Source organism: Monodon monoceros, unplaced genomic scaffold (assembly GCF_005190385.1).
Source record: "Monodon monoceros isolate NGI ecotype Baffin Bay Population unplaced genomic scaffold, NGI_Narwhal_1 Super_Scaffold_9, whole genome shotgun sequence".
NCBI lineage: Eukaryota > Metazoa > Chordata > Mammalia > Artiodactyla > Monodontidae > Monodon > Monodon monoceros.
In genome coordinates, this window is record NW_021703786.1 from 51,238,878 (window position 1) to 51,265,136 (window position 26,259).

A 26,259-nucleotide genomic window follows, 5' to 3' on the forward strand; every position below is an offset into this window, starting at 1 on the left:
TTTTTGGCAAGAGGACCTGTGGTTTTCATCGGGTTCTCAGAGGGATCTATGACTCAAAAGAGGTTAATAGCCTGCTGCTTTAGGCATTATTTTGTCTGATGCTCTCCTTTAACAGACGAGGAAATGGATTTCTTGAACTCTATTTTCTACTTCAAGCTTTTGCTGTTTATTCTGGAGCGACAACAGCACAGCCTACGCAGTTCTCCTACGAGAAGCTTCCGCTACTGCACTAGTGCTGTGGAAACATCCCAGCGAGGCCAGACGGCAGGATGAGGGGCCAGCACTGCATTTTTCATACAGAAATGGAGAGTCCCTAAGGAAGGGAGGGCTGGCTCTTTGCCCAAAGTCTCACGAACAATGAGTGTGCTTTATACGAATCAAGGCCATGCGAAAAGAGTAGATCCCAGAATTACACCAGATAATTCAGGAAACTGACTCTTTGGACCAGATAAGTTTTGAGAAAGTACATGGTTATCTCAGATGTGCACTTTAAACCCTGGACCCAATAGCTTTTAAGCCTTTTAAAAAATAAGAATTTGGATTGATAAGAGAAGAGAGGGCTTTGTCCCAAAATAGTCATACGGGTGGGCTGCTCCAAGACCTGTTCATGTAACAGGCAAAGAGCTGCTCCTTTTCCGGCCCCGTAAGGGTGTCTTATTAATATCCTGAGAGAAAACTTTGTGAATGCAGAAGAGAGGGTGTTTTCAAAGGACTAAACGGCAATAGTAACTACCGCCCTTCTGCACGCCTGCAGACACAAGCCCAATAGACAGAGAGCAGGAGGAAAACCGGGCCTTTACAAGGCAAAAAACGTCAAGGCAACTTCTTCTGTGTGAGGTGGGGGGCGGTGAGGAGGTTGTTTTCGTTAACGTAGAAGCGCTTTTACAAAGATAATTTTCTGGGGTTTTCGTATGAAGCATTTTGTCATCAGGGAATAGAAGAATAGAAGCAATCTATTGATATGAAATCAAATCGTTGAATAACAATAATGTTCCATTTAAGACACAAATAGCCGTTTGAAATGCTCTCCTAAGCTGATGGTTTACCCTTGAAACGTACTTGGAAGCAAGAACGTGCTAAACTGAAGGAAGCATTAGGGGAAAAAAAAAAAAAAGGACTGGACTTCAGCACCTAAATGCTTTCCCCGAGAACTCCCCTCAAGAACTTTCTCACAGCTGCTGTCCTCCCTGTGTGACCCACTGTCTGGTCCTCCCAAGCGTGTGTTCTTTAGGCTACGGGCCTTTCCTCAGAGCCTGGACCAGCCTGTCTCTGGTCAGTTCGGCCTGTTCCAGAAACCGGGCCTTTCCAAAATGTGCCTTCCGGCATGGAAGGGCCTTCCACAGTTGCTCTGGCTGTGGACAGAGATTCAGGGATGAAGAGGGATCTCTGTCCTTTGCATGAACAATGGATACTGGAACATGACCATACTCTTCTGGCTGTGAGGGAGCCTGGCTGCAGTGGGCTGCTTTGTAAACATTTTCTGGAGCCCCTCTGTAAAAAGCACATATGTTAAATGGATGATAATTCATCAAAGAAAATATAACACATCAGCCCAAACAGGAAAAAACAAACAAATCAACAAGTGGGGGAGAAGAGGAAGCTCTTCCTTATAGTAGAACCCTAATGAGTAAACATAGAAGAAATGACAGAAACAGACGATCAACGTTTGGCAAACACTACAGTAATCATTGTTTCAGGCAGGAATCATCAAGGGATGTGAAAAATGAGCGGGCAAAGTATGATGAGACATGGGATATTTACATAGTCCCCAAGTATCCCCCCCCCCAAGATACTTATGAATTACAGAGCAAAAAATAGTGGCTTCACAGGGAGAAAGCTGGCAGACATCACTTTAGCAAGTGGTCAAGGTCAACCTCAGCAATAACAGGACAAATCCAGGTGAGATGCCTCCTGACATCACGCACTGGGCTCTGAGAAGGACGCAATGTCACCTCTGTGGTATTCTTGCCCAAAGTGCATAGCCTTGATTTAATCAAGAGGAAACATCACGAACAGAAACTGAGGGCTTTGGACAAAATAGCTGGTCAAACACTCTTTAAAAGTGTCAAGGTCATGAACGACAAAGAAAAGACTGAGGAATTATTCCAGCTCAACGGAGCCTAACGAGACCTGACAACTAAATGCACGATTGAATCTTGGACCAGAGAAAGGTCGTTCGTGGGAGAAGGGTACCTTCCTGTTTGGATAACTGCGGTTATGTAAACTGTTAACATTTCTCTGGGCGAAGGGTATATGAGAGCTTTTTAAAACCTTTTGGTAAGTCTAAATGATTTCACAGTGAAAAGTTAAAACAAATTATACTTGAAAACATATACATTAGAGATGAGGCTTTCTTTCTCCACTTTCCAGCGCCTGACATTGTAAAGCCTCACGGGCTGACATACAGAGTGGGATACGGGCTCAGCGCCCACCTGGGAAGTAGGTGCTGGGACCTGTTTGGAACCTTGTTAGAGTCAAACTCAGGCTTCTGAGATTTATGGACACAACACATGATAACACTCAAAAGGCCGAAAAACATCCTTAACAGGTTTCCAGGGAGGGTAACGGGTGCCCCAAGTCCCTCCTTCAACCTCTAGAAGGAGCTGTGCCCTTGTGAGGCCCCAGCCCTGACCCAAGGAGCGAGATATGCAGAAGGCAGCAAAATGTTCATCACTCACTTGTCCTGGGACTCAATATACACGTAGAGATGAGGCTCAAAACACTTGGAAACAATGCCGTGAAATGGATTGTCTGGGGCTTTAGGCTTCTTTGGCTGTAAAGGAAAAAAAAAAGAAAAGAAGAGAAGAAAAAAGAAACCCTATACTTGAGCCATCTTCGCAAACTTTCAAGCAGTTTCAAAGAAAACATCCCTTCAAAGTTCACTCCCAACTTACAGATAAGAAGCACTCAGCGTAACTAGACTGAGACTATGTCCTGTATTATGAGTCATGCCAGTTTGTGAACAATAAGCCAGCTTTGTTGGCATCATTTACGTGCTCTGCGCGGTGAAAGATTTATTGCTACTTTGATAACACATGCGTTTTCAATTTGGAAGCTCTTCATCATCTGACTGATGTTTTCAAAATGTAAATTCTAGCTAATAACAGCACCGCAGAGCTGTGCCGTGCTTTGGAACATATAAAGTGCTTTCACACCATCCAGTTGTAAAGGCCTCCATTTACTGCTTGTTATTATGAGCCAAGCACTTTGGTACGAAATATCTCATCTATTCCTCAAAACAATCCTCAATATAGGAATTATTACTACTATTTTACACCTAAAGAAAGGGAGGCTCAGAGGGTGTTAGCAGCCTGCCTCAAGGCACATGGTGAAGTTTCCTGTCTCCTAAACCAGGACTCTTTCTAGTAGATCATTGCTGTCTTGCGGTGCTTCCTAAGACTGTTGAATTTCACCAACAAATATAAGAAAAAAAGAAAAGTAGGGGGTCAACACAGGGTTGCTAACTTTTTATTTCGTTACTTTCTACTCTAACCACAAGTTCCTAAAAGAACTTTTATACCCAAACATTTTATAAGAGAAAATAGTCGCATAAAGGCCGTCCTTCCCAAGAAAAGACAGTTAGTTGGTGACCTTACACCAGATAGAAAGACAAAGAGATAGACACACAGGCTGGCTGTTTTGTCTTTATTTTTTGCCTTGCACCAGCTAAAACCTGGATCAGTACTGGTCCCCAGCTGAAACTGGGAAACCACTGATAAAAAGGTCATCCGGGCAGGCAAGCATTTAAAAACTATTATTTGCTACTTAAATTCCCTTTCAAAACATCTAAAAAATAAACAAGGATCTTCCTACATATTTCTTTCTGTTCCTAAAAAAAAATCCAATTCTATCTATTTCTGTCTGTTGGTATCTGAAAATAGACAGAGGTCCTTGAGCCTTTGCTGGGCTTGATACAAGAGTACAATCTGGATATAAATTGGCACGCACAGCACACCTGCTGAATTGAATGGCTCGTATCTTTTAATAAAAAGAGGAAAAGCTAAGCCCACTAATGACAGACAGAAATGATTACCTTCTTCTAGTAATTGAAAACAAATAAAACGTTGTAATGGTTAAAAGCATCTGTAAAAACTGGTAATGATCACCAAAAATTAAATGTCAACTGTAGATATATCCCATTTAATTTCATGTTTAACTCTCTTCCCTTTTCACCTTCTAAGAGTTCCATGTCTTTAATTTTTTTTTGCAGGATTTGAAGAAACTCTGGTCCTTCCTAAGAATAACTACAGTCTGGGCTATTTTCTCTTATCATCCAGAAGCCACTGCCAAAGTCAGGCCTTAGGCTGAGACTGTAAGAGGCTCTCAAGTTCGGGTTCATTGAGTTTAAACTGACTGGATTCAAAGTCCCACTTCATTTCACAGATGCCTTAGGAGTTTTTCCACATTTCCATTAGTTTAAAATGAGGGATCCATGATGTAGTATGATGGTTGTGAAGGTATGGTCCTTATCTATTTGTTCTACATTTTCCAAGTCAGTTACCTTTTAAAAAAAATTATTCTATTCTTTTCAATAAGATGATCAGATAAATGAATAGACAAGTGTGATTTAATCTGAATAACTTCTGTAGGATTAGATATCCTGATTTTAGAACTGGAAAATATGGCCACTATAGCCATATATCTTTTCATTAATTAAAACAGAATCTTCATAAATATTATAATTATTCCCTTTATGTATATTTTCTTCCCTTGACAAAAATATTCACACATCTGTAGGATAGCTTCTGGAAATTATAAATGGGAGTTTATATAATACAGAATGTTGTCATGTTTTAAATCAACATGTGTATTTCGTATTTGGCTTTATTTACCTACTAATTTATGTGTACTTTTCCAACTACTGACAATGTTTCAATTTATCACTCTTGAATCACATTATAAAATTTATATAAGTGTAAATGAGATAATAGTATTATACTAATGTTAAGTTTTCTGATTTTGATCTGTAGTAATTTAAGTGAAAATCTTTCTTAAGTGAATATATTTCCTAAAAAGGAAATACATACTGAAATACTCAGAGGCAAAGGGTGTGATACCTATAAACTTACTTGTTCTGAAAGAGAGAGAGGGAGGGAGGGAGAGAAAGAGAGAGAGAGAGAGAGAGAGAGGGAGGGGGGAGGAAATGGAAAAGTAAATGTAGCAAAATAGTAACAACTAGTGAACCCAAGTGAAAGATAGTTGAGAGTTCCTTGTAATATTCTTAAAACTTTCCCTAAGTTTGACATTATTAAAAAAGAAAAACAGTTTAAAATAACAATAAAAAACGTGGCAGATAATCCCAGGTACAGTAGTGGAGCATTCTGAGAAACGGCATATCACCAACACTCCGGATGACCTAGAGGACCACACCGTGGGGAAACACAGACATCCACGCCCGAGTGAAGACGGGGTTAGAGCCAACGTCCTGGTTTTGATAACGCACTATAGTTATGTTAGCCATCAGCACTGGGGGAAGCTGAGAGGTGGGTACCCAGGACCTCTCTGTGCAACTTCTTATGAGTCTATAATTATTTCAAAATAAAAAGTTTTTTTTTTTTTTAAGTGGTTCAGCAGAGTTAGACTCTGAATGTGAAGAAGTCTTGGGAATATCTTAACCTATTTATTTTGCTTATATTTTCCTTTTTATGTGTGTACAAAAGTGATACATGATAAAAATGTATGGATAAGTCTGAAGAGCTCATTCAGTATAAACATAGATTCTAATGATTAAGGAAAATGACTACATGATATTCCAACAAACTCATCTTGATCAGTCTCCCAGAGGCCCCGTGCTTGATGAGGCCCCACAGAGCCCTCTGGATGTGGCTCAGAAAGCCGCACAACCAGACAGTGCAGGTGGCCCGACCCCCGTCCCCACAGGGGAGTCCACTCCGCCCAGCCTCTGCCCGCTAACGGCACTCCTGGCAGTGAGGAGGGCCCTGTCGCCATGGCTCTCTGTCCTCTTACAGTGTTTTCAACAGTGAGTTGGAAGCAAGAGGGGAACAATGGGAGGGATTGCCTGAAGTTTCCTGTTTTCTTTTTTTTCCACAGGGCTGCCTCCTGCCTCTGGCTGCCTCCTAGCTGTGCTCATATTTAGAAGAAATGGGCTGGAATTTCGGCTCGTACTGGTGCCTCCCTGTGTACCGTCCAGCTCCCCAAAGGGCTGCTCTCAGCTTAAAGAATACACTAAGTCACTTAGCAGTAGCACTCAGGCTGGGTCCGGGAGTGTGTGGTTCCGTCCAAAAGCTGCAGATGTCTAAGCTATGTCCTCCTGGAGCTCGATGGAATCACAAAAGGTTACTGTTGTCACAGTGAGGAGGTCTGCAGCTGGTCCCATTTCCTTTTATTACTATCCAGTGTAAACAGATTAAATCTAACTGCTCGGATCACCAGAAGGGTACCTTTTAAAACCAGAAACTCCTTATTTCTTCTCTCTTCCTTTTATACTCTGAGTACCCTCCGTCCCTCTTCAGATGCCAGTTTTTAATCATCAGGAACATGTTGGCAACTGATTGTTCAAACTAAATACCTCTTTTCAAGTTCACGCTCCCTCCTCCAGAGCCTAACTGCAGTGGTGAGCAGGGAGCGACCCTCACCTCGAGGGCCACCCGTCTGCCAACTGCAGTGATGCAGTGGGTTGGGTAACCCAGGACAACTACTGGGGCCTGCCGCCACCTCTGGCCGAGCTTGCCGCTAGTGCACTGTGGGCTTGCCCTGAGCGCCCCACCTGGCTCCTCATCTTCCTGTGCGCCCAGCTCCAGAAGCCAGCGAGTGGCTGGGAAAAGGGGGGTCCTGAGCTCCCACATCATCAACCACAAGTGGGACAGGTGCTGGGGAGGTGGTGGGAGGTCGGGATGGCAGCTGAGGAGTCATTAGTCACTGACGTGTAAGTTTTATTACTAACAAGTAACAGCCCGTGAAGCTGTGGGTGGATCATTTAGTCCAGGGGTTTTCAGTACTTTCTTTTTGAACACACCTAGAACCCCTGATCCAAAAGCAATTTTATCTGGAAGTCCATGAAAAAAGTGACTCAAAACAGAACTGCTGTATTTGGAGGGACGTGGGGCCCTGGTCTCATCCCAACTCCCCACAGTGACATCTGACAGGGCACCAAGGAATACAGCTGGAAAACCACTGGCTCTCTCTATACATGGAGAAACGAGGGAAGTCTAGAGAGAGTAAAAACCTACCTAAGGTCATGCAGGCAGCTAATGGCAAACCAGAGTCTGGCATCTTCCCCATCACGTGACTCTGCTTTACCCCGTGTACCTGTGTTCTGTGTCCTTAGAATGAGCAGGTCTTTGTCTTTAAGACAGTAACCTCAAGCTTAAAAGATGAGTAAAAAGTTCCACAAGAAAGAAAAATCATATGTTACCTGGCAAAACTGATTTTGTAGCTGATGGGGGCTATCATAATCCAGTTTAGTAATATCCAGAGATGACTAGCAAAAGGGATAACTTTTCACGGCAGCCATCTGAGTGCTCAGCTACACAATTCTGGACATGACAATGGCAGCCACTTGTACTGGGGAGACATGAGGGCCCTGAAAACGTTCCAGTTACACACGGCCAGCTCAGAGGGTGCAGGTGCCAAGCGCGGGTGGAGGATACATGGGAAGGATGAGCTCCACACCCAGAGTTTTCTTTCCCACCCCAGTCCTTCCTCCCAAAATGTGAGAGACGCATTTCTTTAGTTAGAAGAAATCTTTTGTTTTCTCCCAGCCTAGCTGATATGATGGCTTTAAATCAATTACGTCTAATCCCATAGATCTCTGGGATACGGCCTCAAGGTATCCCTTCAGTTTTATCCATTCACGGGATGCATTTTTATGTCCTCCACTTTTCAGGGAGACATCACCGATGTAATAGAAGGAACGCCAGAAAAGGAATTCTAGTCTCTGACTTCTAGACCTGGCTTCTGGTCTCAGCTCCTCCACTTTCAAACTGTGTAACCCTGGGCTAGTCACTTAACCTGCAGCTCCCATATAAAATCCTATAAAAGGAAAGGCAGGCATTGTGAGGATGAAAGGGAGTAAAGCGTGGAAAGGACTTTTAAACCATAAAGCACCATGAAAATGTGAGGCATCCATGTTATTATAATTATTTAATCGATGGATCAGACACATTTGATGACGTCACTTCAGAACTCCTCCTGGAAACTCTGCTCTCTTGGCTCCTGCCAGGATTGTACACCTACCCTCCCCATGCTAGGAATGCAGGGTTAACTGCAAAGTGCGTGGCTACGGGTTTCCCAGAGCTGCTCTTCCCAGTAGGCCTCCCTTTCGGTGATGTCTGGAGCAAAAACAATACCATAAAATAATCCTCTAGCAGCCAAGTGTAGAAAATTAAAAAGAAGGATCACTAATCCAGACAGGAAAAGTCCTGATTTATTGCTCTAAGCTCTCTCACCATAAAATGGCAGTGAAACAAAAACACCATTCTGTGGGATGAAGGGAGAGGAAATTTAGAGTTGGACAGAAAAAGCTGAAGGAAATGAAAGTGCTGGTGTGCTCTGAAAAGTAACTCTCCAAATACGCCATTGGTCACCATGGTGTTTCCAGGCCTCTCCACCGGCTTCCAGACTAAGGTGCTCGGCTTATGCTGAGCGGAGACCTCTGCTGGCTGACGGTGCTGCTAACTTCACCCGGGATCTTTCAGCCACTCATGTCATCACCAGACCAGATCAGGGGACAATGGAAAGCTAAGCTGACAAGCTTGGGAGATGATGAAGGAGGCAGGGCAGAGTTAAGCTTGGCCCTGTTGCTAAGGCCGGTGTGCCATTCGGGAGCCAAGGGGTGGGGCAGGAAGGGCTGCTCTTTCACTCCGGTTTCTAAATGCACTTTCAGATCAAGGCCTTCTATAAAGACCACCAAGGTTGTAATCTCTGAATGTAGTCAGCAGCCAAGGGATCATATTTAGAGCAAGCAGACCCATTTTCAGAAACAAACATTAGGTAGGTTGCACAGGGAAATGCAAACCAGACTTACTTGCTCTACGTCTCCTTTTTCCATCGCCAGTTCCTCCATCTCTGGTGCTGGCTCATCTTCTAGGAAGGGATTGGTGGATGCGAGTGGAGACTCGAGTTTTTTCTGTTGATTAGATGTGAGAAACAAATAGGTATTTTCTGAGCGTGGTCAGTAGCTTTCCCCACTGATCTGCTTTTTCCAAGTCGCTCCAACAGCTACATCATGAAATCTGATCTAATGAGCAAAAACTGAGACAACCTGGACCACATTCTCACCTCCAGGCCTTCACACTGCTTTTTCCTCTTCCTGAAACCTTACTGCCCACCCAACCCCAATCCCAAGCTGCCTAAAATTCTCTGTCATCCTTCAGTCTTCAAGTCAGAAGTCCCCTCTTTTGGGAAGCCTTTCTCACCTGTCAAGTCTGGGTTATAAGTCCCAGTCACACGCTCCCATCACCCCGGTATGTCCCCTACCCAGGTATTTACTAAAATGCCACAACTGCTCATTTATTTGTCTTCTCCCCACTAGCTTCTGTGACAGCAGGAATCACATGTCTTGTTTCTATCTCTGGTGTCTGGCATGTCATAGGTCTTCATAAATATGAATGAGTAAAAATGCCAGATGGGTTTGAATTCAAGAACAAACTGTAGGACTTCCCTGGTGGTGCAATGGTTAAGAATCTGCCTGCCAATGCAGGGGACACAGGTTCGAGCCCTGGTCCGGGAAGATCCCACATGCCGTGGAGCAAATAAGCCCGTGCGCCACAACTACTGAGCCTGTGCTCTAGAGCCCGTGAGCCACAACTACCGAAGCCCTCGTGCCTAGAGCCCATGCTCCACAACAAGAGAAGTCACCGCAATGAGAAGCCTGTGTACCGCAACGAAGAGTAGCCCCCGCTCGCCGCAACTAGAGAAAGCCCGTGCGCAGCAACGAAGATCCAACAGACAAAAAAAAAAAAAAATTTTTTTTTTAACAAAGAAACTATAGAGCTAATCTTTTGTGTTCTAGATTATAGAGAGAAGTCCCTTCCCAAATAAGTCTCATTACAACAACCACAATAAAACCTTGAGAGAAGTTACTTCCCAGCTCCTGAATGCGACCATTCTTTCAAAAGATGTCATCGAGTGGGACCTTGGGCTAGTGGGAAAGCTGGAGGCAGGAGATGTGGGTTTTTAGCTCTAACGCTGCTGCGCTGGCCAAACTGCCTAGCTTCTCTGAGCCCCGGCGGCCCGATCTGCTGAATGAGGAGGATAGAGTTACAGGACTACTTGAGTGATTAAATGTGATAAAGCATGTGAAACCCTAGGAGAAGCACAGGGTACATATTACCGACGATGAGTCCAATGTGACAACAGAATCGAGGCAGATCTTTGGAATTTTTTACAAATTCTACCTCAGGATGTTATTTATGCCAGGGAGCTGGGAGTTCTAGCAGAAGGGGAACTAAGTGGACAAGCAGGATAAAAGGGATTGGCTGGTGCTGGGGAAGAGGGGAAGGGGAAAGGAATGACTCTCTGGAGACAAGAAGCTGGGTAGAGAGGAGCTTCTAAAAGTACTTATGACATTTGAGCATATATCAGTGGAGCAGCTTGAACTAATCCCTACGCCAAGAGGGAAGGCAGATGGACCACAGTGTGTGAATGACTTTGTCAAGTGCCAGGACACCAGCTGAAGATATTACCAAAAGAGAAAGAAAGGAAGAAGAAGAAGAAGAAAAAAAGAACCAAACAAACAACCCAGAAAAATAAAACTTAAACACAAAAACAAAAACCACACCTGTGTCTGGTTTAGGCTTTAAGGCAATTCCACTTACATTCATGTAATCTACTTAATTCTTGGCCCAAACACTTGGATGCTATTATGTAGCTAGACAGAGCCTTGGGGTATGAAGAAAGCCCTGTGATTAATGTATTAGCTCTAGGTAATCAGTAGTAGGACAATGATTTTTGTGGTATCCTCTGGAGAAACAATATGGTCTAAGAACCCAGCAAACATTTCAAATGTATACACTCCGAACTATGGCTTCGTTGCCTGATATGGAAAAAAAAATCCTTATAAATGTAAAGCAATTTACATTCATTTTCAAAATTAGGATATTTTTAGAAATGTTTCTTTGAAAGCCATATTTCTAAGTTTTAGTTGTCTCTGTGAGGGTTGCTGGTATTTTAGGGTGAGGGTGAGAAAGGGAATCTAAGCTTCAACAACAAGTTAAATTAGTTAGTAGCACTGGATTCCTGATCCCACTGGCTCAACAGTGGGTTTGGGGATCATACTGATGAGCTGAATCTCTATGATTCTGAGTCTTTCAGTCCTTTGGAGGTGTAAAGAGCAAGCCAGCAACTGAAGTGAAAAGCTTTGTTCAAAATCACTCAGCCACAGAAACAGGATATGAATTTTTGAACCAAAGGTTCCTCATCTATTGCTAGGTCTACCAGGGTTGATAATAACGTCTCACAATTATATACAGGTGGGCCTCATTTTAAAAACAATGTGTTACTGGAAATATGACAAAAAGGGGACATTGGTGAAGTGGACTGAGGGTGTTCCTGGGCTCCATGCTCACCGGTGGGGTATCCAATGGGTGGACATAAGTCCTAAGAAGGAAACATAAAAGGCAACACTGAAAAAGCAGAGCAACGTTTCAGGCAGTATAATGTGGGCTACTTGTTGGTGTTACCGGGTCAGGAGATTCCCAAAAGGAAAGGTGCCTTTCCTATTCCCGCAGTCTCTCTCTAGTCACATACTGATGAGATTACCAGGGAGTCAGGGGCACTCAGGAACTTCTTGCTCATTTCAGGCACACACATTCCAACCGGGGACCAAGCTGATACCAGAAAAGGGATTCACTCCTCCATTCACCCATTCAACAAAGGGATGTGCTGGGCAGGACGAGGACAGCAGGGAGCAAGGTGGACCACCCTCTGCCCTCAAGGAGCTTACAGTCAGGTGGGAGAGACAGACTCTAACCAAATAATCACACAAGCATATGTGATTATTTGCAGGAAAAGCAAAGGTGACGAAAGGATGCAAGAGAGGGTCACAGAAAACTTCCCTGAGGAAACGACGTTTGAGCCAGAACTGAAGGATGCTCCACAGTTCAGTGTGGGAGAGGCACGGGATGGCCGGGGCTTTCTAGGCAAAGGGACCAGCACGTGACGCCATCCATTCCATAGTCATGTGCTGAGCATCTGCTCAGCTCCAGGCACACTCTTAGGCACCGGAGATGCAGCAGTGAGCAAGATAAAGAAGGGAGGCACTGGGATGAAAATACAATGTAGGAACTGGGCTGGGCTGTGGGTGAGGCTGGGGAAGGGCTTCTTCATATGGTGATCCGAGAGGGCCCCTGTGAGGAGTGGATTTTTGAGCAGAGACTTGAATGAGGAGAAGGAGCCAGCCGGACAAAGATCTGGAGAAGAGCATTCTCACCAGGGGGATCCCATGCAAAGGCTGGAATGAAAGTAGGTCAGGGTGAGGGGGTGGGGCAACCAGGACCAGTCACACAGCCTGTTGTGGGCCGTGGGAAAGGTTAGGTTTTCTTCTCACGGCAACTGGGCAGTCACTGGGGGTTTTAAACAGGGCAGCGGTAGGATCCAGTTTTAGAGTGTGAAGAGGTTGCTGCAGCGTGCCAGGTGGGGCTGATGTGGGAGTGGGCTAAGCTAGAGTTGTGGAGATGGAAAAAAGTGGCCAGACCTGGGGCATCTTTAGGAGAGAGAGTCAAGAGGACTTGGTGAGAGAGTGGATGTGAGGAGGAAGAAAAGAAAGGAATCGAGAGTCGTGCGCTTTCTGGCCCGAGCAACTGTGTGGCTGGTGCAACCACTGACTGAGGGACGGGGCTGGGTTCGCGCCCAGGCTCTACCACTTGGGTATGTGGCTTAACTTCTCCACGCTTCAGTCCTTCTAGCTGCAACGTGAAGGGATATCAACACCCACCGCACGGAGCTGTCAAGAGAATTAATGAGGTAACGCACGCAAAGCATGACTATGTCTATAGAGCAGCTTCACACAACGGTCGGCTCGTAGGGGGAGCTCAGCACATGGGGGCTGTCGTTAGTGTTTAATCGGGGTGGGCAAGTCACGAAGGCAGAACCGTGGCTGTGCCTCTCTCGGTGAAGCAACTCTCCGGAGGGAAAGAGCGGGGAGCACAGGGCTTCGAAGACTCACAGAAAGAATTCTTTTTAATCACAAGTGAGATCCTGTCCCTACTATACCGTCTCTTTGGGAGCTCTCCAGGAAATGAAAGCAATGCACCCATCAAATTACAAGGCTTCATCCTTCTCCCCTAGTCTCCAACGAAGCCCTCAAAGTAACGCCTGTACCACCATCCTACTGGCAAATGTTATATTATAAAACCCTGAGGGGTGGACATAGACTCCTGCTATTTAGGGGGCCATGTTACTGCTCAGATTGATTTGCTGTGATAAAAGAACAAGCCTTTGCAGGGAGCCATCACCGGCACAATTCAGCCTTCTGTGTAAGGGCCCCTCGGGCGGAGCCAACCAGACCATGCTTCTCATTCCTGCTCTGTGGCTGTCAGAGCCCACAGAGAATTACAAGGTTAGGTTTAGATTTGAAAGAACTCAAATGACATAGTCCATGAGCTCTGGGGCTGCTAAGTGAAACCAAAAATTTGCCGAGAAATGACCGACTTTCCAATTTTAAAAGGATTCATTCTTTTTGCTATGATGACAGTTGATTTCAAGTCCATACAGGAAGGAAAAATTCTTCATTCGGCAAGTTAATTCCTACTAATTAAATCCCATGGGACTCCCCACACCCACCTTCAGAACCACAAGGGCCACAGGCCAGCCAAGCTGTCTAATTTACTGTTGGGAAGAGATGGTCAGGCTTTAGTCAGTAGTACATCCATATCTGGGTCTGCCTGCACACATGCCTGTCTGAGGCCTAGCTGGACACTTCAAATTATCAAAAAAGGAATTCTGAAATTTAAGATGAATCTATTTGCTTTCTCTGGAGGAGAGAGCTTTCATTATGAGGTGAAAGTTCCACAATTTCTGCATTTCTCATTCCATAAACACTTTACTCCAGCCCAGTTCCTGATCTGTTCTTAAAGAGATGGCTTGGAGGCTTCAGTTGATAGGACGGTAAGTACAGGACTATTTGCACCTGGTTTAACATCACTGGAACCCCTCTTTTGTTCTTGGTACCACCATGTTCATATCTTATGTTGTGACAGTTATGCATAGTTTCTTTCTCCTAATAGAACATAAGCACCTGTCTGATTCAATTTTTCATCTTTTCCCAAGGCCCTGCACCAAGACGGAGCTTGAAAAACACTTGTGGATAAATGCTGATCACATGAGAAGCACTAAATAAAGTCCTCTTCAGACACATGGGCAACACTGTCTGTTTTCTTGTAAAACAAACAAAAAAAGCCAGTGTGTGTGTGTGTGTGCGTGCGTGTGCACGTGTATGCTTGGAAGTCTCAAATTATACCCCAAGTTGTTAAACAGTGCACATCTCTGGCGAGAGGGATTTAGAGTAATTGAGAAAGAAGAGATTGTTCTTTTAGAATTTATTTGAGCTTTAACAAGCATGTATTACTCTCCCCCCGTCTCTCTTTTTGGTAAACAAATTACCTGAAACATGAAGATGATTTATAACTAAACTCAGACAATATTTTCTAAAACCCTTGGTATTTTAAAATTGTGATATAATTAACATAAAATTCACCATTTTAAGGTGATTTTCACTTCAGTGCTTTCATAGAGGCTGAATATAATGTTTAACCTTAAATCTAATCGTCGAGTCCCTAATAATGCACGTGGGCATAGTTAAATCATACCTAGACATTTGCTTTTAATTTCAAGGCATTTTAATTTACAGACTTTTTTTTTTTTTTTTTTGGCCGTGCAGCACAGCATGTGGGATCTTAGTTCCCCAACCAGGGATCGAACCCATGCTCCCTGCACTGGAAGCGTGGAGCCCTAACCACTGGACTGCCAGGGAAGTCCCTTAATTTACAGACTATTTTAAATCCCTTCTAAAGGGTCAGGAGTTTAGGCAATTAGTTAGAAGGCTTGGCAACTCCCTTCTTCCAGTAACAGTGAAGCACAGGGTGTTATAAGCTTGTTGGGGCTGGAATAGTAAAAAACAAAACAAGCCCTGTCCTTAAGGCTCTTTCAGTCTAGATCTCTAACAGATGTCAAATAGCATCTGTCAAAAAAAGAGCAAAAGATGGTGCATCACATGGATCAGTTAGGAAGGTCTTTGCAGGTGAGCCTGTCCCCTCTCAAGCTCACCCTCACTGTCTGACTGTCAATCAGTCACCAAGGGTCTTAAAAGGACCTGAGTGATAAAGTGAAGAGGGGGAAGGGCACAGGCCTGGGAGGGTCTCTGGTCAACTTGGCTCCTTGGCTGACTTCTTATCTGCTCTATAATCTTCCAAGGAATTTGCTAACTTTCTATGAAATTTGGCATATGTTAAAGGGTATTATGATATACTCTGGTTCATTTTGTAGTTCTGATACCCTGAAACAAAATGGTGACCACAAAAGATTTTCCAAAAGGTATATCCTGGGATCAAGGCACGACGGGGAGGAGACAAGGGGCAGCCAGTCTTCAGGTGCGGTATCCAGCAGCTAGCGTGGCCATCAGGCCAGGTGGCCCTCCTGGCCCAGGCCAGGCCAGCCTCTTCCCAACACTGTCTGTTGGGAGCATGGTCAGTGGTCATGACTAAATCCATCGGGGTCCCTGATGCTGAGGCTTACAGGCTACTGATGAAGGTGTGGCCCCAACTGCCCACAGCAAGGTGCTGGCAGGACCAGGGTCAGAGTGAACATCACCGACAGTGAGAAGCACAGCGTTCACATCTCCCCACAGCAGGGCTGCAGTGAACCGATTCTCCAAGACCTGGCCTGCCTTGTGGAAGAGGCCAGAGGAGTTCTGTTGCCTTTCTAGAAACTAATCTTTAAGGGAAAATCCTCACAGGCTATGGAGCAGCCATGGTCGGGACTTGGAAAATGCAGAATGATCACCGGGTCACGATAACTGTGACAAAGAACAGTCTGAGGGAAGAGCTGACTTAAAGACGTTGAGTGACTTGGAGAAGTCTGTGCAGAAGACAGCTGACCAACTGGAGGGATGAATGAAAAGCTCCTGGCTCAGCAGGATTTCCTGGCCAAGGATCTGTAACCTGAAACTCTCTGCAAACTTTATAGGAGAGGCAAGCAACAGCTGAGCAACTGGAGGACATCTCTGTAAATCGATTATGCCAGAAAATTTCAAAACCAGAAGTCCAGAAAGGAAGGGATTGGTGGGAAAGGTTCAGGGGCTCCTAGTGACCATGAGCGGCACCGCAGAGCGCAGCACCCCCAGGAGATGGAAGGCTGCAGCCCAGGAGTGTGGCCCTGGCAGCGGGTGAGAGTGGAGGGGCTGGGCTGCCCCAAAGAACAGGTGCCTCCAGCCCTCTCCTCCCTCAGACAGAAGTTGGTTAACAGCTGACCAACCGCTGCTTTGACATTCCTATACCAGTTTTCCACAGAAAAAGCGCTGTCTTTGCAAACTTACTTTCAGCTCCTGCTTGTTTTTCATGGTCTCTACATGGTTACCCTGCACAGTAGCCTCACCTGGTGTAGAGGGGGCCTTCCCAGCCCACATTACTCTAGCTCTTTTGACCTTTGGGGCATTTCCTAGCACAGGTGAGACCTGACGTGTCCCAGGACAGCCCCGAGTTTACAAGGTCTCCTGGTCATCAGGTACCACAGCGCCGGCCATTCGTTCCCCTGCGACATTTGAGCTCCCAAAATGTAAAACCAAAATCACTGGGAAGAAGGGCCCAGCCAAAGGAAGGGAGGAATGGCTCAAAACAGGTGTTTAGGAGTGCTGTTATTCAAGCACTTTTCACGGGACACATTTCCTGAACAGTGAGCTGGACTACTGGCTCCCGGAGCCCAACCCGGTGCACTACCCACCCTGCCCAGCGGGTAGCCGTGTGATGCAGGCGGCACACCCAGCTGGGGCCTGTGCTCAATGCTCAAACCGCCTGGTCCCCAGGCAGATCCCTGGAGGGCTGAACCAGAGCCACACGAGTCTCTGCTGGAAGCCAGGCCAAAAGCACAGCTCGGGCAGGGAGGAGAGGAGCCCCAGCGTGAGGACGTCGGGTGGGTGCTGCAGTCAACCCAATACTTCTCAGGAGAGACACAAGCTTCTTTCCATAGCATCTGTGGGACCTGCTGCCTTTGGGGATTTGCATTTTCTTTAAGGGCACTTTCATTTGTCTCATGTACTATTTTTCTTTTCCTTGTTAATAAGAAGAAATCCGTTTTGAACATGAGTTAACAAGCAGAGGAGCGTCCATATATCTGTATATGTATATAGTTTTATTTGTTAAGTATGGAAAGAGTGCTTTGTGGTCCCCGCATTTTATTTTAATGAGGTCACGCATGGCCCTGAGTGGACAGGGTTTTATGGTCTTGCCTTAAACTAAGCGCTGCCATCACCACGCTTCAGCCCCCTGCCCTGAGGGACCAGCTCCTTATGTGCCTGCGCTGGGGCAGGGCTTCGGGGGAGGCAAAGAGGGGATTCCAGTGAGGTCCCAGGATTTCATGACTGGCAGGGTGGGGGCCAGAGAAAGTAGAGGCGACGGGTGAGCAACAGAAAGGCGCTCTAGGCCCAATATCTGCCTTGCCCCTGCTTCGAGCACAACAGCTCAGTTTTCTATATGTGCCTATTAGCTGTGTGACCTCGAGTAAGTTTCAAATGCGTATTTCCTACAGTTGATGAAGCAAAGTGATGGACTGCAGGCAAACGCACCTGGCACAGCGTGAGATACACAGTGGAGGTTCCCAAACCGTGAGCTCTTATTCTGTGTGGATCCCACGTTACAGTTTGTTAGAAGAAAGAGTTTAGACTCACAGACATTGAAAATAAACTTATGGTTACCAAAGGCGAAAGAGAGGGAGAGGGATAAATTAGGAATACGGGATTAACAGATATACACTACTACATATAAAATAAACAACAAGGACCTACTGTATAGCACAGAAAACTATATTCAATATCTTGTAATAAGCCATAATGGAAAAGAATCTGAAAAAGAATACATATACGTATAAATGACTCACTTTGCTGTACACCTGAAGCTAACACAACACTGTAAATCAACTATACTTCAATTAAAAAAGGAATGAGGGCTTCCCTGGTGGCGCAGTGGTTGAGAATCTGCCTGCCAATGCAGGGGACACGGGTTTGAGCCCTGGTCTGGGAGGATCCCACATGCTGCAGAGCAACTAGGCCCATGAGCCACAACTACTGAGCCTATGCGTCTGGAGCCCATGCTCCACAACAAGAGAGGCTGCGACAGTGAGAGGCCCGTGTACCGAGATGAAGAGTGGCCCCTGCTCGCAGCAACTAGAGAAAGCCCTCGCACAGAAACAAAGACCCAACACAGCCATAAATAAATAAATAAATAAATAAATAAACAAATAAATAAATTTATTTATTTTTTTAAAAAAGGAATGAGGAGGAGGAGGGGGAGGAGGGGAGAAGGGGGAGGGGAGAAGAGGGAGGGGAGGGGAGGCGAGGGGAGGGGAGGGGAGGGGAGGGGGGGGGAGGGGGAGAAAGTTTGGAAGTCACTGGGCCATCTCCCTCATTTAAAAAAAATTGAAAAATAACGTTGTTAGACTATGTAAAAGCAAAGTTTAAAAAGTATATAAATGCATTTTTATAAGAAAAATTCAAACAAATTGCCAGAATAAAATGAAAAAAAAAATTCTTTTCTTCTCTACCTAGTCTCACTCCAATTTCCTTTCCCCAGAGACATCCATCCACTGTTATCATTTCCAGACCTTTTTCTTACCTATTTACATATATAAACATGCTTCTCACACAAATGGAATTATACCATATATACTGGGCTGCAGCTTACATTTTGCACCTAATATATGTGAGACGTTTTCTTTCTATGACAGCACATCTAGATCTATCCCCCATTCTACCACTTTCAAACTGCTATACCTATTCCACAGCATGAATTTACCATATTTTATTTAACTATTCTTCAATGATGAACATTGTAGAAATCACCAACGTTTTCTGCTTTTAAGGCTGCAGTTCACCTCTTTCTTGGTACATTTCCTCTAAACATATCCTAATTGTAATAAAACTCAAGAGTTGATAATGTAATGAGGTATTTGTGACTGAATAAGTGAGGCCTCTATGACTCACAGAATTACTAGTCTTTAAAATGGGGCCTATCCTTAGACAAAATGATGACAGGACATTCTAGAAACATGAAGTACTGCATAATAGACAAACAATAAATCCATACAGAGTATTCTGTATGACTATTTGCACAAATTCAGCAAAACCCTGGGATGGGGGATTAAGCACTTGAGCCAATGGATGGAACCACCACAGTGTGAGAGACTGAAGTGAAGCCCACCCACCCAGGCTACTGATTTCCTGGTCCAGTCTCCCTTAGGACCATCTTACCAGAGTTCCATCTGTCAGGGTACACCCGGAGAAGCGTTTTGCAAGAAACCCCTCAAAGTTAGTCGTTCTCTGAATAGCAAAGAGAAGCAATTTCACTTCAATTTCCTTAGCTCTGGTGCGCATGATCTTGGCCAGTTCTGTCCTTCAAATTAAAGATATAGGAATGTTGTCAAACAAACTGAACATTCAAGATAAGACAAAGTAAGTGGCTTTAGCGTATATTATAAAAAAAAAGTATGTGGTCATTTCAAAACCTGACATCTATCACTAACTAAGTTTAATGCTCAGGGAATAGAAATACATATCCTAAGTAACAATTTTAAGATGAAATTATCCACTAGTCAAAAAAAAAAAAACTCAAGGATTATGGACATCAATTTGTTTACATGGGTACTACAATTTTTATCTTTAAACTTTTCAATAATTTGTTAATAATATATATGAAGCATTTACTCAGTATTTTATAAAAATGCATATATTCTATATAATTTCACAAGTCATTAAGTACTGAATTACAAAGCCCTCCCTCTTCCAGAGAGCTCAATAATCACCTCTTCCACCAGACAGCAGGAGCCCTGGAAAGAGACGTGAGAGACGGGAATCCCCATGTGAAAAGTGACATGTACACGTCTGGGTGGTTCCTGCCTGTGAAGCTTACGTGACACTCAAGTGTCCCGTCTCGGAATGTTAAGTGGTAAGGGAGCAGTCACACAAGAGTTCTTAGTAAGTACTGAGCTATGGGTCATCTTTCCTCATAAATAAGTGACAAAAACCAAATAAAGAGTCTCTGAATTTATTTAACAATTATGTATCTGTAGGATTTTAGCCAAAATTCGAATAATGAAAGCTTGGCAGCAACACTGCCATTAGCTGGCGCAATAGCAGCAGATGTGCTGGCTTTTGGGTACTCCCAGCCTCCTGCGGACTTCATTTTTCACAGAAAATGAATTTTGCAAGTCACTGAACTGGAGGCTAAAGCGAATTATTTATCAATTTCTCAAGGAATTCACTCTTTCTTTGCTAATCAGGACTTAGAAAGTCATAACCACAATCAACCTTGAATCAGTACAAAAAGGTTATCTAAATCCAGTGGCAAATGTGCTTCTGAAAACCACCACTAGAAAGAATGTACAGCACCAAGCGTGAACCCTAATGTAAACTACAGACTCTGCTTGGTAATGATGTGTCAGTGTAGGTTCAGCGATTGTAACACAAGGTACGCTCTGGTCGGGGATGTTGATAATGGGGGAGGCTATCTGGAGGGATGGGGCAGCAGGGGGTATATGGGAAATCTCTGTATCTTCCTCTCAATTTCGCTGTGAACCTAAATCTACTCTAAAAAAATACAGCCTATTAAAAAAAAAAAACAACAGCCAATATCCCTTAAGAAATCCCCACCCCCCCACAATGTGCCCTTAAAGCATACAACTTGACTGTACCTATGATTTTAAGAGAGATGACTACCATGAATTACTCTAAGGTGGTTCAGTTATGCTTAGATATGGGACTTTTTAAAAAATTAACTTGGAGTTGGGACTTCCCTGATGGTCCAGTAGGTAAGACTCAGCACTCCCAACGCAGGGAGCCCGGGTTCGATCCCTGCTCACGGAACTAGATCCCGCATGCATGTCACAACTAAGAAGTCCGCATGCCACATGAAGCAACTAAGACTTGATGCACCCTAAATAAATAAATAAATAATTTTTAAAAATAAATTAATAAATAAATTAACTTGGGGCTTCCCTGGTGGCGCAGTGGTTAAGAATCCGCCTGCCAATGCAGGGGACACGGGCTGGAGCCCTGGTCCGGGAAGATCCCACGTGCTGCGGAGCAACTAAGCCCGTGCGCCACAACTACCGAGCCTGCACTCTAGAGCCCGTGTGCCACAACTACTGAAGCCCGCGTGCCTAGAGCCCATGCTCCGCAACAAGAGAAGCCACTGCAATGAGAAGCCCACGCACCACAACAAAGAGTAGCCCCTGCTCGCCGCAACTAGAGAAAGCCCACACGCAGCAATGAAGACCCAACATGGCCAAAAATAAAATAAATAAATTTATAAAAAATAAAAAAATAAATTAAGTAACTTAGAGTTAATGTAATTGTGCACTATTAGAAGGGACTACATAACCAATAAAAGCCCGTTCCCACCACTGTTGTGGTAAAGCTGCAAGGAAAGAATAAAAACTTTTGACTCTAGCTTTGTCAATGGATACGTTGATCTATACTTCTTGGGCTTTAATTCTTTGATATAAAGAGATTATCTGGGACTTAGCTGGTGACGCAGTCGTTAAGAATCCACCTGCCAATGCAGGGGACACGGGTTCGAGCTCTGATCTGGGAAGATCCCACATGCCACAGAGCAACTAAGCCCATGCACCACAACTACTGAGCCTGCGCTCTAGTGCGCACGAGCCACAACCAATGAGCCCATGTGCCACAACTACTGAAGCCCGCGCGCCTAGAGCCCGTGCTCCACAACAAGAGAAGTCATGGCAATGAGAAGGCCGCGCACCGCAACAAAGAGCAGCCCTTGCTCGCCAAAACTAGAGAAAGCCCGTGGGCAACAACAATGACCCAACACAACCAAACATAAACAAACAAACAAACAAATAAAATTTTTTTAAAAAAAGAGAGACTATCTGGCCCTGGGCTACACTCATTGAAAGTGAAGACAGGATGAATGAGAGAAGGTCTTTAAAATGCTTAGAACACTCAGATGCCAATAACATTAACTATCCAAAGACTATAAACACTGCATTAGGGGTGGGAAATGTTCTCAACAACTATTTCCTGAGTGCCTACTGTGTCACTGAAGTAGATATTGCCCGTGTCCCTCTGGAATCACCTACCCAGCAAGTAGAAAAGCAGAACAGGGCTTCCCTGGTGGCACAGTGGTTAAGAATCCACCTGTCAATGCAGGGGACACAGGGTTTGAGCCCTGGTCCGGGAAGATCCCACATGCTGCGGAGCAACTAAGCCCACGCACCACAACTACTGAGCCTGAGCTCTAGAGCCTGCATGCCACAACTACTGAAGCCCATGTGCCTAGAACCCGTGCTCCGCAACAAGAGAAGACACCGCAATGAGAAGCCTGTGCACCGCAATGAACAGTAGTCCCCGCTCGACCCAACCAAAGAAAGCCCGCATGCAGCAACGAAGACCCAATGCAGCCATAAATAAATAGATAAACAAATAAATTTATTTTAAAAAAAAAAAAGCAGAACAATGATGGATGTATTCTCACTGCACATTGATATAGGTGATACAGACACGTGGGAAAATGTGGGGCACTGAACCACTACAGGGAAATCTGGTTGATGAACTTTTAGTTGATTAAGAAGGCAGGTTGTTCAAGGCAAGGGCGAGGCTATAGGAAAGTCCTAGAGCAAAGATAAGAGCAGACATAGCTGCTGTGTTGGGTATATTTTACTCTTAAGGCAAAACAAACACAAATACAAGTGCTCTGGCTACAATCTACTGGCCCAGGGCTTCTCATGTAACCTTTTCCATGTCTCCTTATCAAGTGTTTACCTTGCCTTCACATAATGTTCTCTCCTCTAGGGCTGGAACTCTAAAGTTGGAGAAGGTGGGATATAGCTACAGCTGGAGTTTGGGACTTGGTTTTGGGTATATAAAATCTGACTTTCAAAAGGAAAGGAGTTCTCTGAGAGGAGTCCAGCACAGGTGAAGACATTCTCATTAAAATGATGACTTTCAAACAAACAAACCAAAAAAGGTGGGAGTAGTACCAAATCCACAAGGCAACACGGAGCCTGTAGAGACTGGGGGATTGGTTTCAATCAACTGGTTTCAACTGATTTCAACCAACACCAAAACCAGTAGAGAGTTGGCATCTACCTTGTGACGTGGCAAAATTCTACTGCAATCCTCTCCGCCATGTACCACTCTCGCGGGAACATCCGGCCGTATTTCTCCTCGTAGTCCACAAGCTGGCGCTTGATCCAGGCATAGCGCCGGTCAATTTTGTCCAGCCAGGCAACCTTGGGGAGGCAGGGAACAAAATCCACCCCACTGCTTAGAAGTAGTATCGACAGTTCAAGGAAATAAGCAAAAACATAGAAGAACCAAGAAAAACAAAACCAATTTCTCACGGTTTCAGAGTCTAGGCTACTTTTTTTTTTTTTTACTTGATCCAGAGGTTCTTAACCTGGGGTCTATGACTGGGCTTCAGGGTTCTACAAACTTCCTGAAACTGTATGCAAAGTTTTATGCATAGGCGCATTTTTGGGGAGAAGATCTGTAGCTCTCATTAATTTCTCCAAAGGGTCAGTGACCCCAAAATGGTTAAGAATTGCTGAACTGTACAGTCAGCCCCTAGGATTCATGGTCCAACAATCAACATTTTAAGACAGTAACACTAATAAAATATAAATCACAGACTTGAGAGCAATCAATTTTCAATAAAATTCAAACGTAACAGGGCTTCCCTGGTGGCGCAGTGGTTAAGAATCTGCCTGCCAATGCAGGGGACACGGGTTCAATCCCTGGTCCGGGAAAATCCCACATGCTGCGGAGCAACTAAGCCCGTGCGCCACAACTACTAAGCCTGCACTCTAGAGCCTGCGTGCCACAACTACTGAGCCTGCAAGCCACAACTACTGAAGCCCGAGCGCCTAGAACCTGTGCTCCGCAACAAGAGAAGCCACCGCAGTGAGAAGCCTGTGCACCGCAACGAAGAGAGCCCCCGATAGCCGCAACTAGAGAAAGCCCACATGCAACAACAAAGACCCAATGCAGCCAAAAATAAAATAAATTTTAAAATAAACTAATAAATTCAAATGTAACATCTGATCTCCTTTGGTCAATACTTACATCTTGGTTTTCTTGAAAAAGTACTAGATACTCTGACAGATGCTGTTTAATAAACTTTTTGATGATTTCCTGCTTGACTCTGGGGTCCAAAATATTAGCAACCAGACAAGCATCTCGTAGGACATTGCTGGGTCCTCCTGGCCTCTGGTAAAACAAACAACACACACCAGTTCAAAAGCCAGAAATGACCTTTAAATCTTATGGCCTCTGACAGCTGCTGCTTCTTGTTCTACTCATGATGTTATTATTACTTCCACTCCCCTGACACTCATTCTTGTGCTGTGGATGGATATTTTAGTTACTTGTTCCTTGACGAAAGAATCATTAAGCTAGTCTGCAGTAGCCAGTATAAAAGCTACTCCATGAATCAGCAATGAGACATTTTAGAAACAGGGCCAGCAATGATGGTAGAAACTTCTGCGATCTGAACTGAAGTCGCCTTGCTGAAGAGCCTTAAAAATCAGAATGATACCAGTCTCACTCCACACATGCCAATTTCCCCTGATTCTAACCTTGGATTCCTGTTCCTAAGGTGCTATATTTGTGCCAAACAGTGTGCTGGCATTTAAAACCTAAATCCAGGTTCTAAACCACCAGCCTTGTCCCACTGATAGTCAACCATGAAGACAGGTAGCCAAAGGTAAAACATTATGATACTGGCCCCTTGACCTGAAAAAAAACAGTAGAAGTAACTATCAAGGGGCTGTATTGATACATCATGGTGGGAAGGCCTTTGTATTACTGAAGGCAACTCAGACTCGCTGACCCTTTCTTTATAGTAACTCACTGAATGAACATGGCTGGCTGAGTGGGCTATAGCGAAAAGAACACTTGGCTCTTGGCTTGGCTAAATAGCCACATAGCTTTGGCACAATTATTGACACTCATCTGAAATATAAGTGAAAAAAAATAATTAACTAGGTGATGATTAAGGGTCTTCCAAATCTTTATGGCTTCTTTTTTTTGTCAATTCTGTCCAATTTATCCACCTCAATTGAAGTTCAAGAGTTTCCTAAGTGTTACCTAAGCTGCCCGAGAGCTAAATCGTTAAAATTCTGACTTGCTCCGTGCTGAGCACCCTGACTGCTCAACTCTGGCTTCTAGATGAAAATGTTTGATCTGACAGAGAAGTCACGAAAGCCAAAACCTATGGGCTCATGGGTTCAGATTTTTTCATTTAAAAAGGACCTAATAGGTAACCTTTGGGTAATTAAAAAAAAAAAAATCTTGATTTCCATTTGTGCAATAGTAATAGTAACACAAGGCCTTTAAGAGAAGTCAATAGTCATTCAGAAGGAAAAAAGAAAACTCTTAAAAAAAAGTCACCCAGACAGAGAAAGGGGAAGCAAGTTGTTAAAGAAAACCACTTTTCACCTCATCTGCCTCGTGGGGTCTGAGAAAAAGATATAATGTAGGTCAACATTATTTTTTTCTAAATGATAAAGCTGGGTTTCATCCACATTTTTCTGAAACTTCTTAAAACCAGGGTGAACAGCAGAGTATAGTATAGCAGGCCCTGGACTAAGAAGAGGCTAGTGTTTGTAATTCGTGAATACTGTACAACCCCTTTTACAGGACAGCTTTCCAATATCCACTCCCCACACTTACAGCAAATGAATAAGGAAGATGAAGTCCGCAAAGGAACGTGCTTTACACATAAAATACCTGATTGCTAGAAGCCAGACAGAATATATGACATTAAAATCAGAGGCAGGTTTCCTGTAGAAGGTAATCTACAAAGCTGGGGCTGCTACCCCCACCTACGTCCTAAGTTTCTTTTATGAGGCGCAAAGAAAAACGATTAAGATATTTCCAGTTATTGAATTATAGAGCAGATCCAGGAAACGTTCCTTGGCTCGGTGAATGAACATATATCCCTCATCTCCACCCACCAAGTGCTGCTTGCCGGCGTGTGCTTTGGGTCACTTCTGCGCTGCACAGTTCTTTCTCCTGAAATAGCTCAAATGATAGAGGGGGAAAAAAGCTTCTGAGGGTTCTTCTCTCCCCAA

General features: G+C 44.4%; 1 protein-coding gene across 4 annotated transcripts in view; it reads right to left on the minus strand.

Moving 5' to 3' along the window:
• VPS53 (VPS53 subunit of GARP complex) overlaps positions 1-26,259 on the minus strand; it is a 125,459-nt gene that overhangs the window by 50,544 nt on the left and 48,656 nt on the right. For all 4 annotated transcript variants that reach the window (XR_003791911.1, XR_003791913.1, XR_003791912.1 and 1 more), the window contains exons 9-13: positions 24,251-24,394; positions 23,276-23,418; positions 19,418-19,559; positions 8,987-9,088; positions 2,679-2,773 (exon numbers count right to left, since the gene is read on the minus strand). Coding sequence is in view for 1 of the 4 variants with exons in the window: in XM_029211579.1 (XP_029067412.1) it covers positions 2,679-2,773; positions 8,987-9,088; positions 19,418-19,559; positions 23,276-23,418; positions 24,251-24,394 (626 nt within the window). In the remaining 3 variants the exon portion in view is untranslated. The remainder of the gene's footprint in view (positions 1-2,678; positions 2,774-8,986; positions 9,089-19,417; positions 19,560-23,275; positions 23,419-24,250; positions 24,395-26,259) is intronic.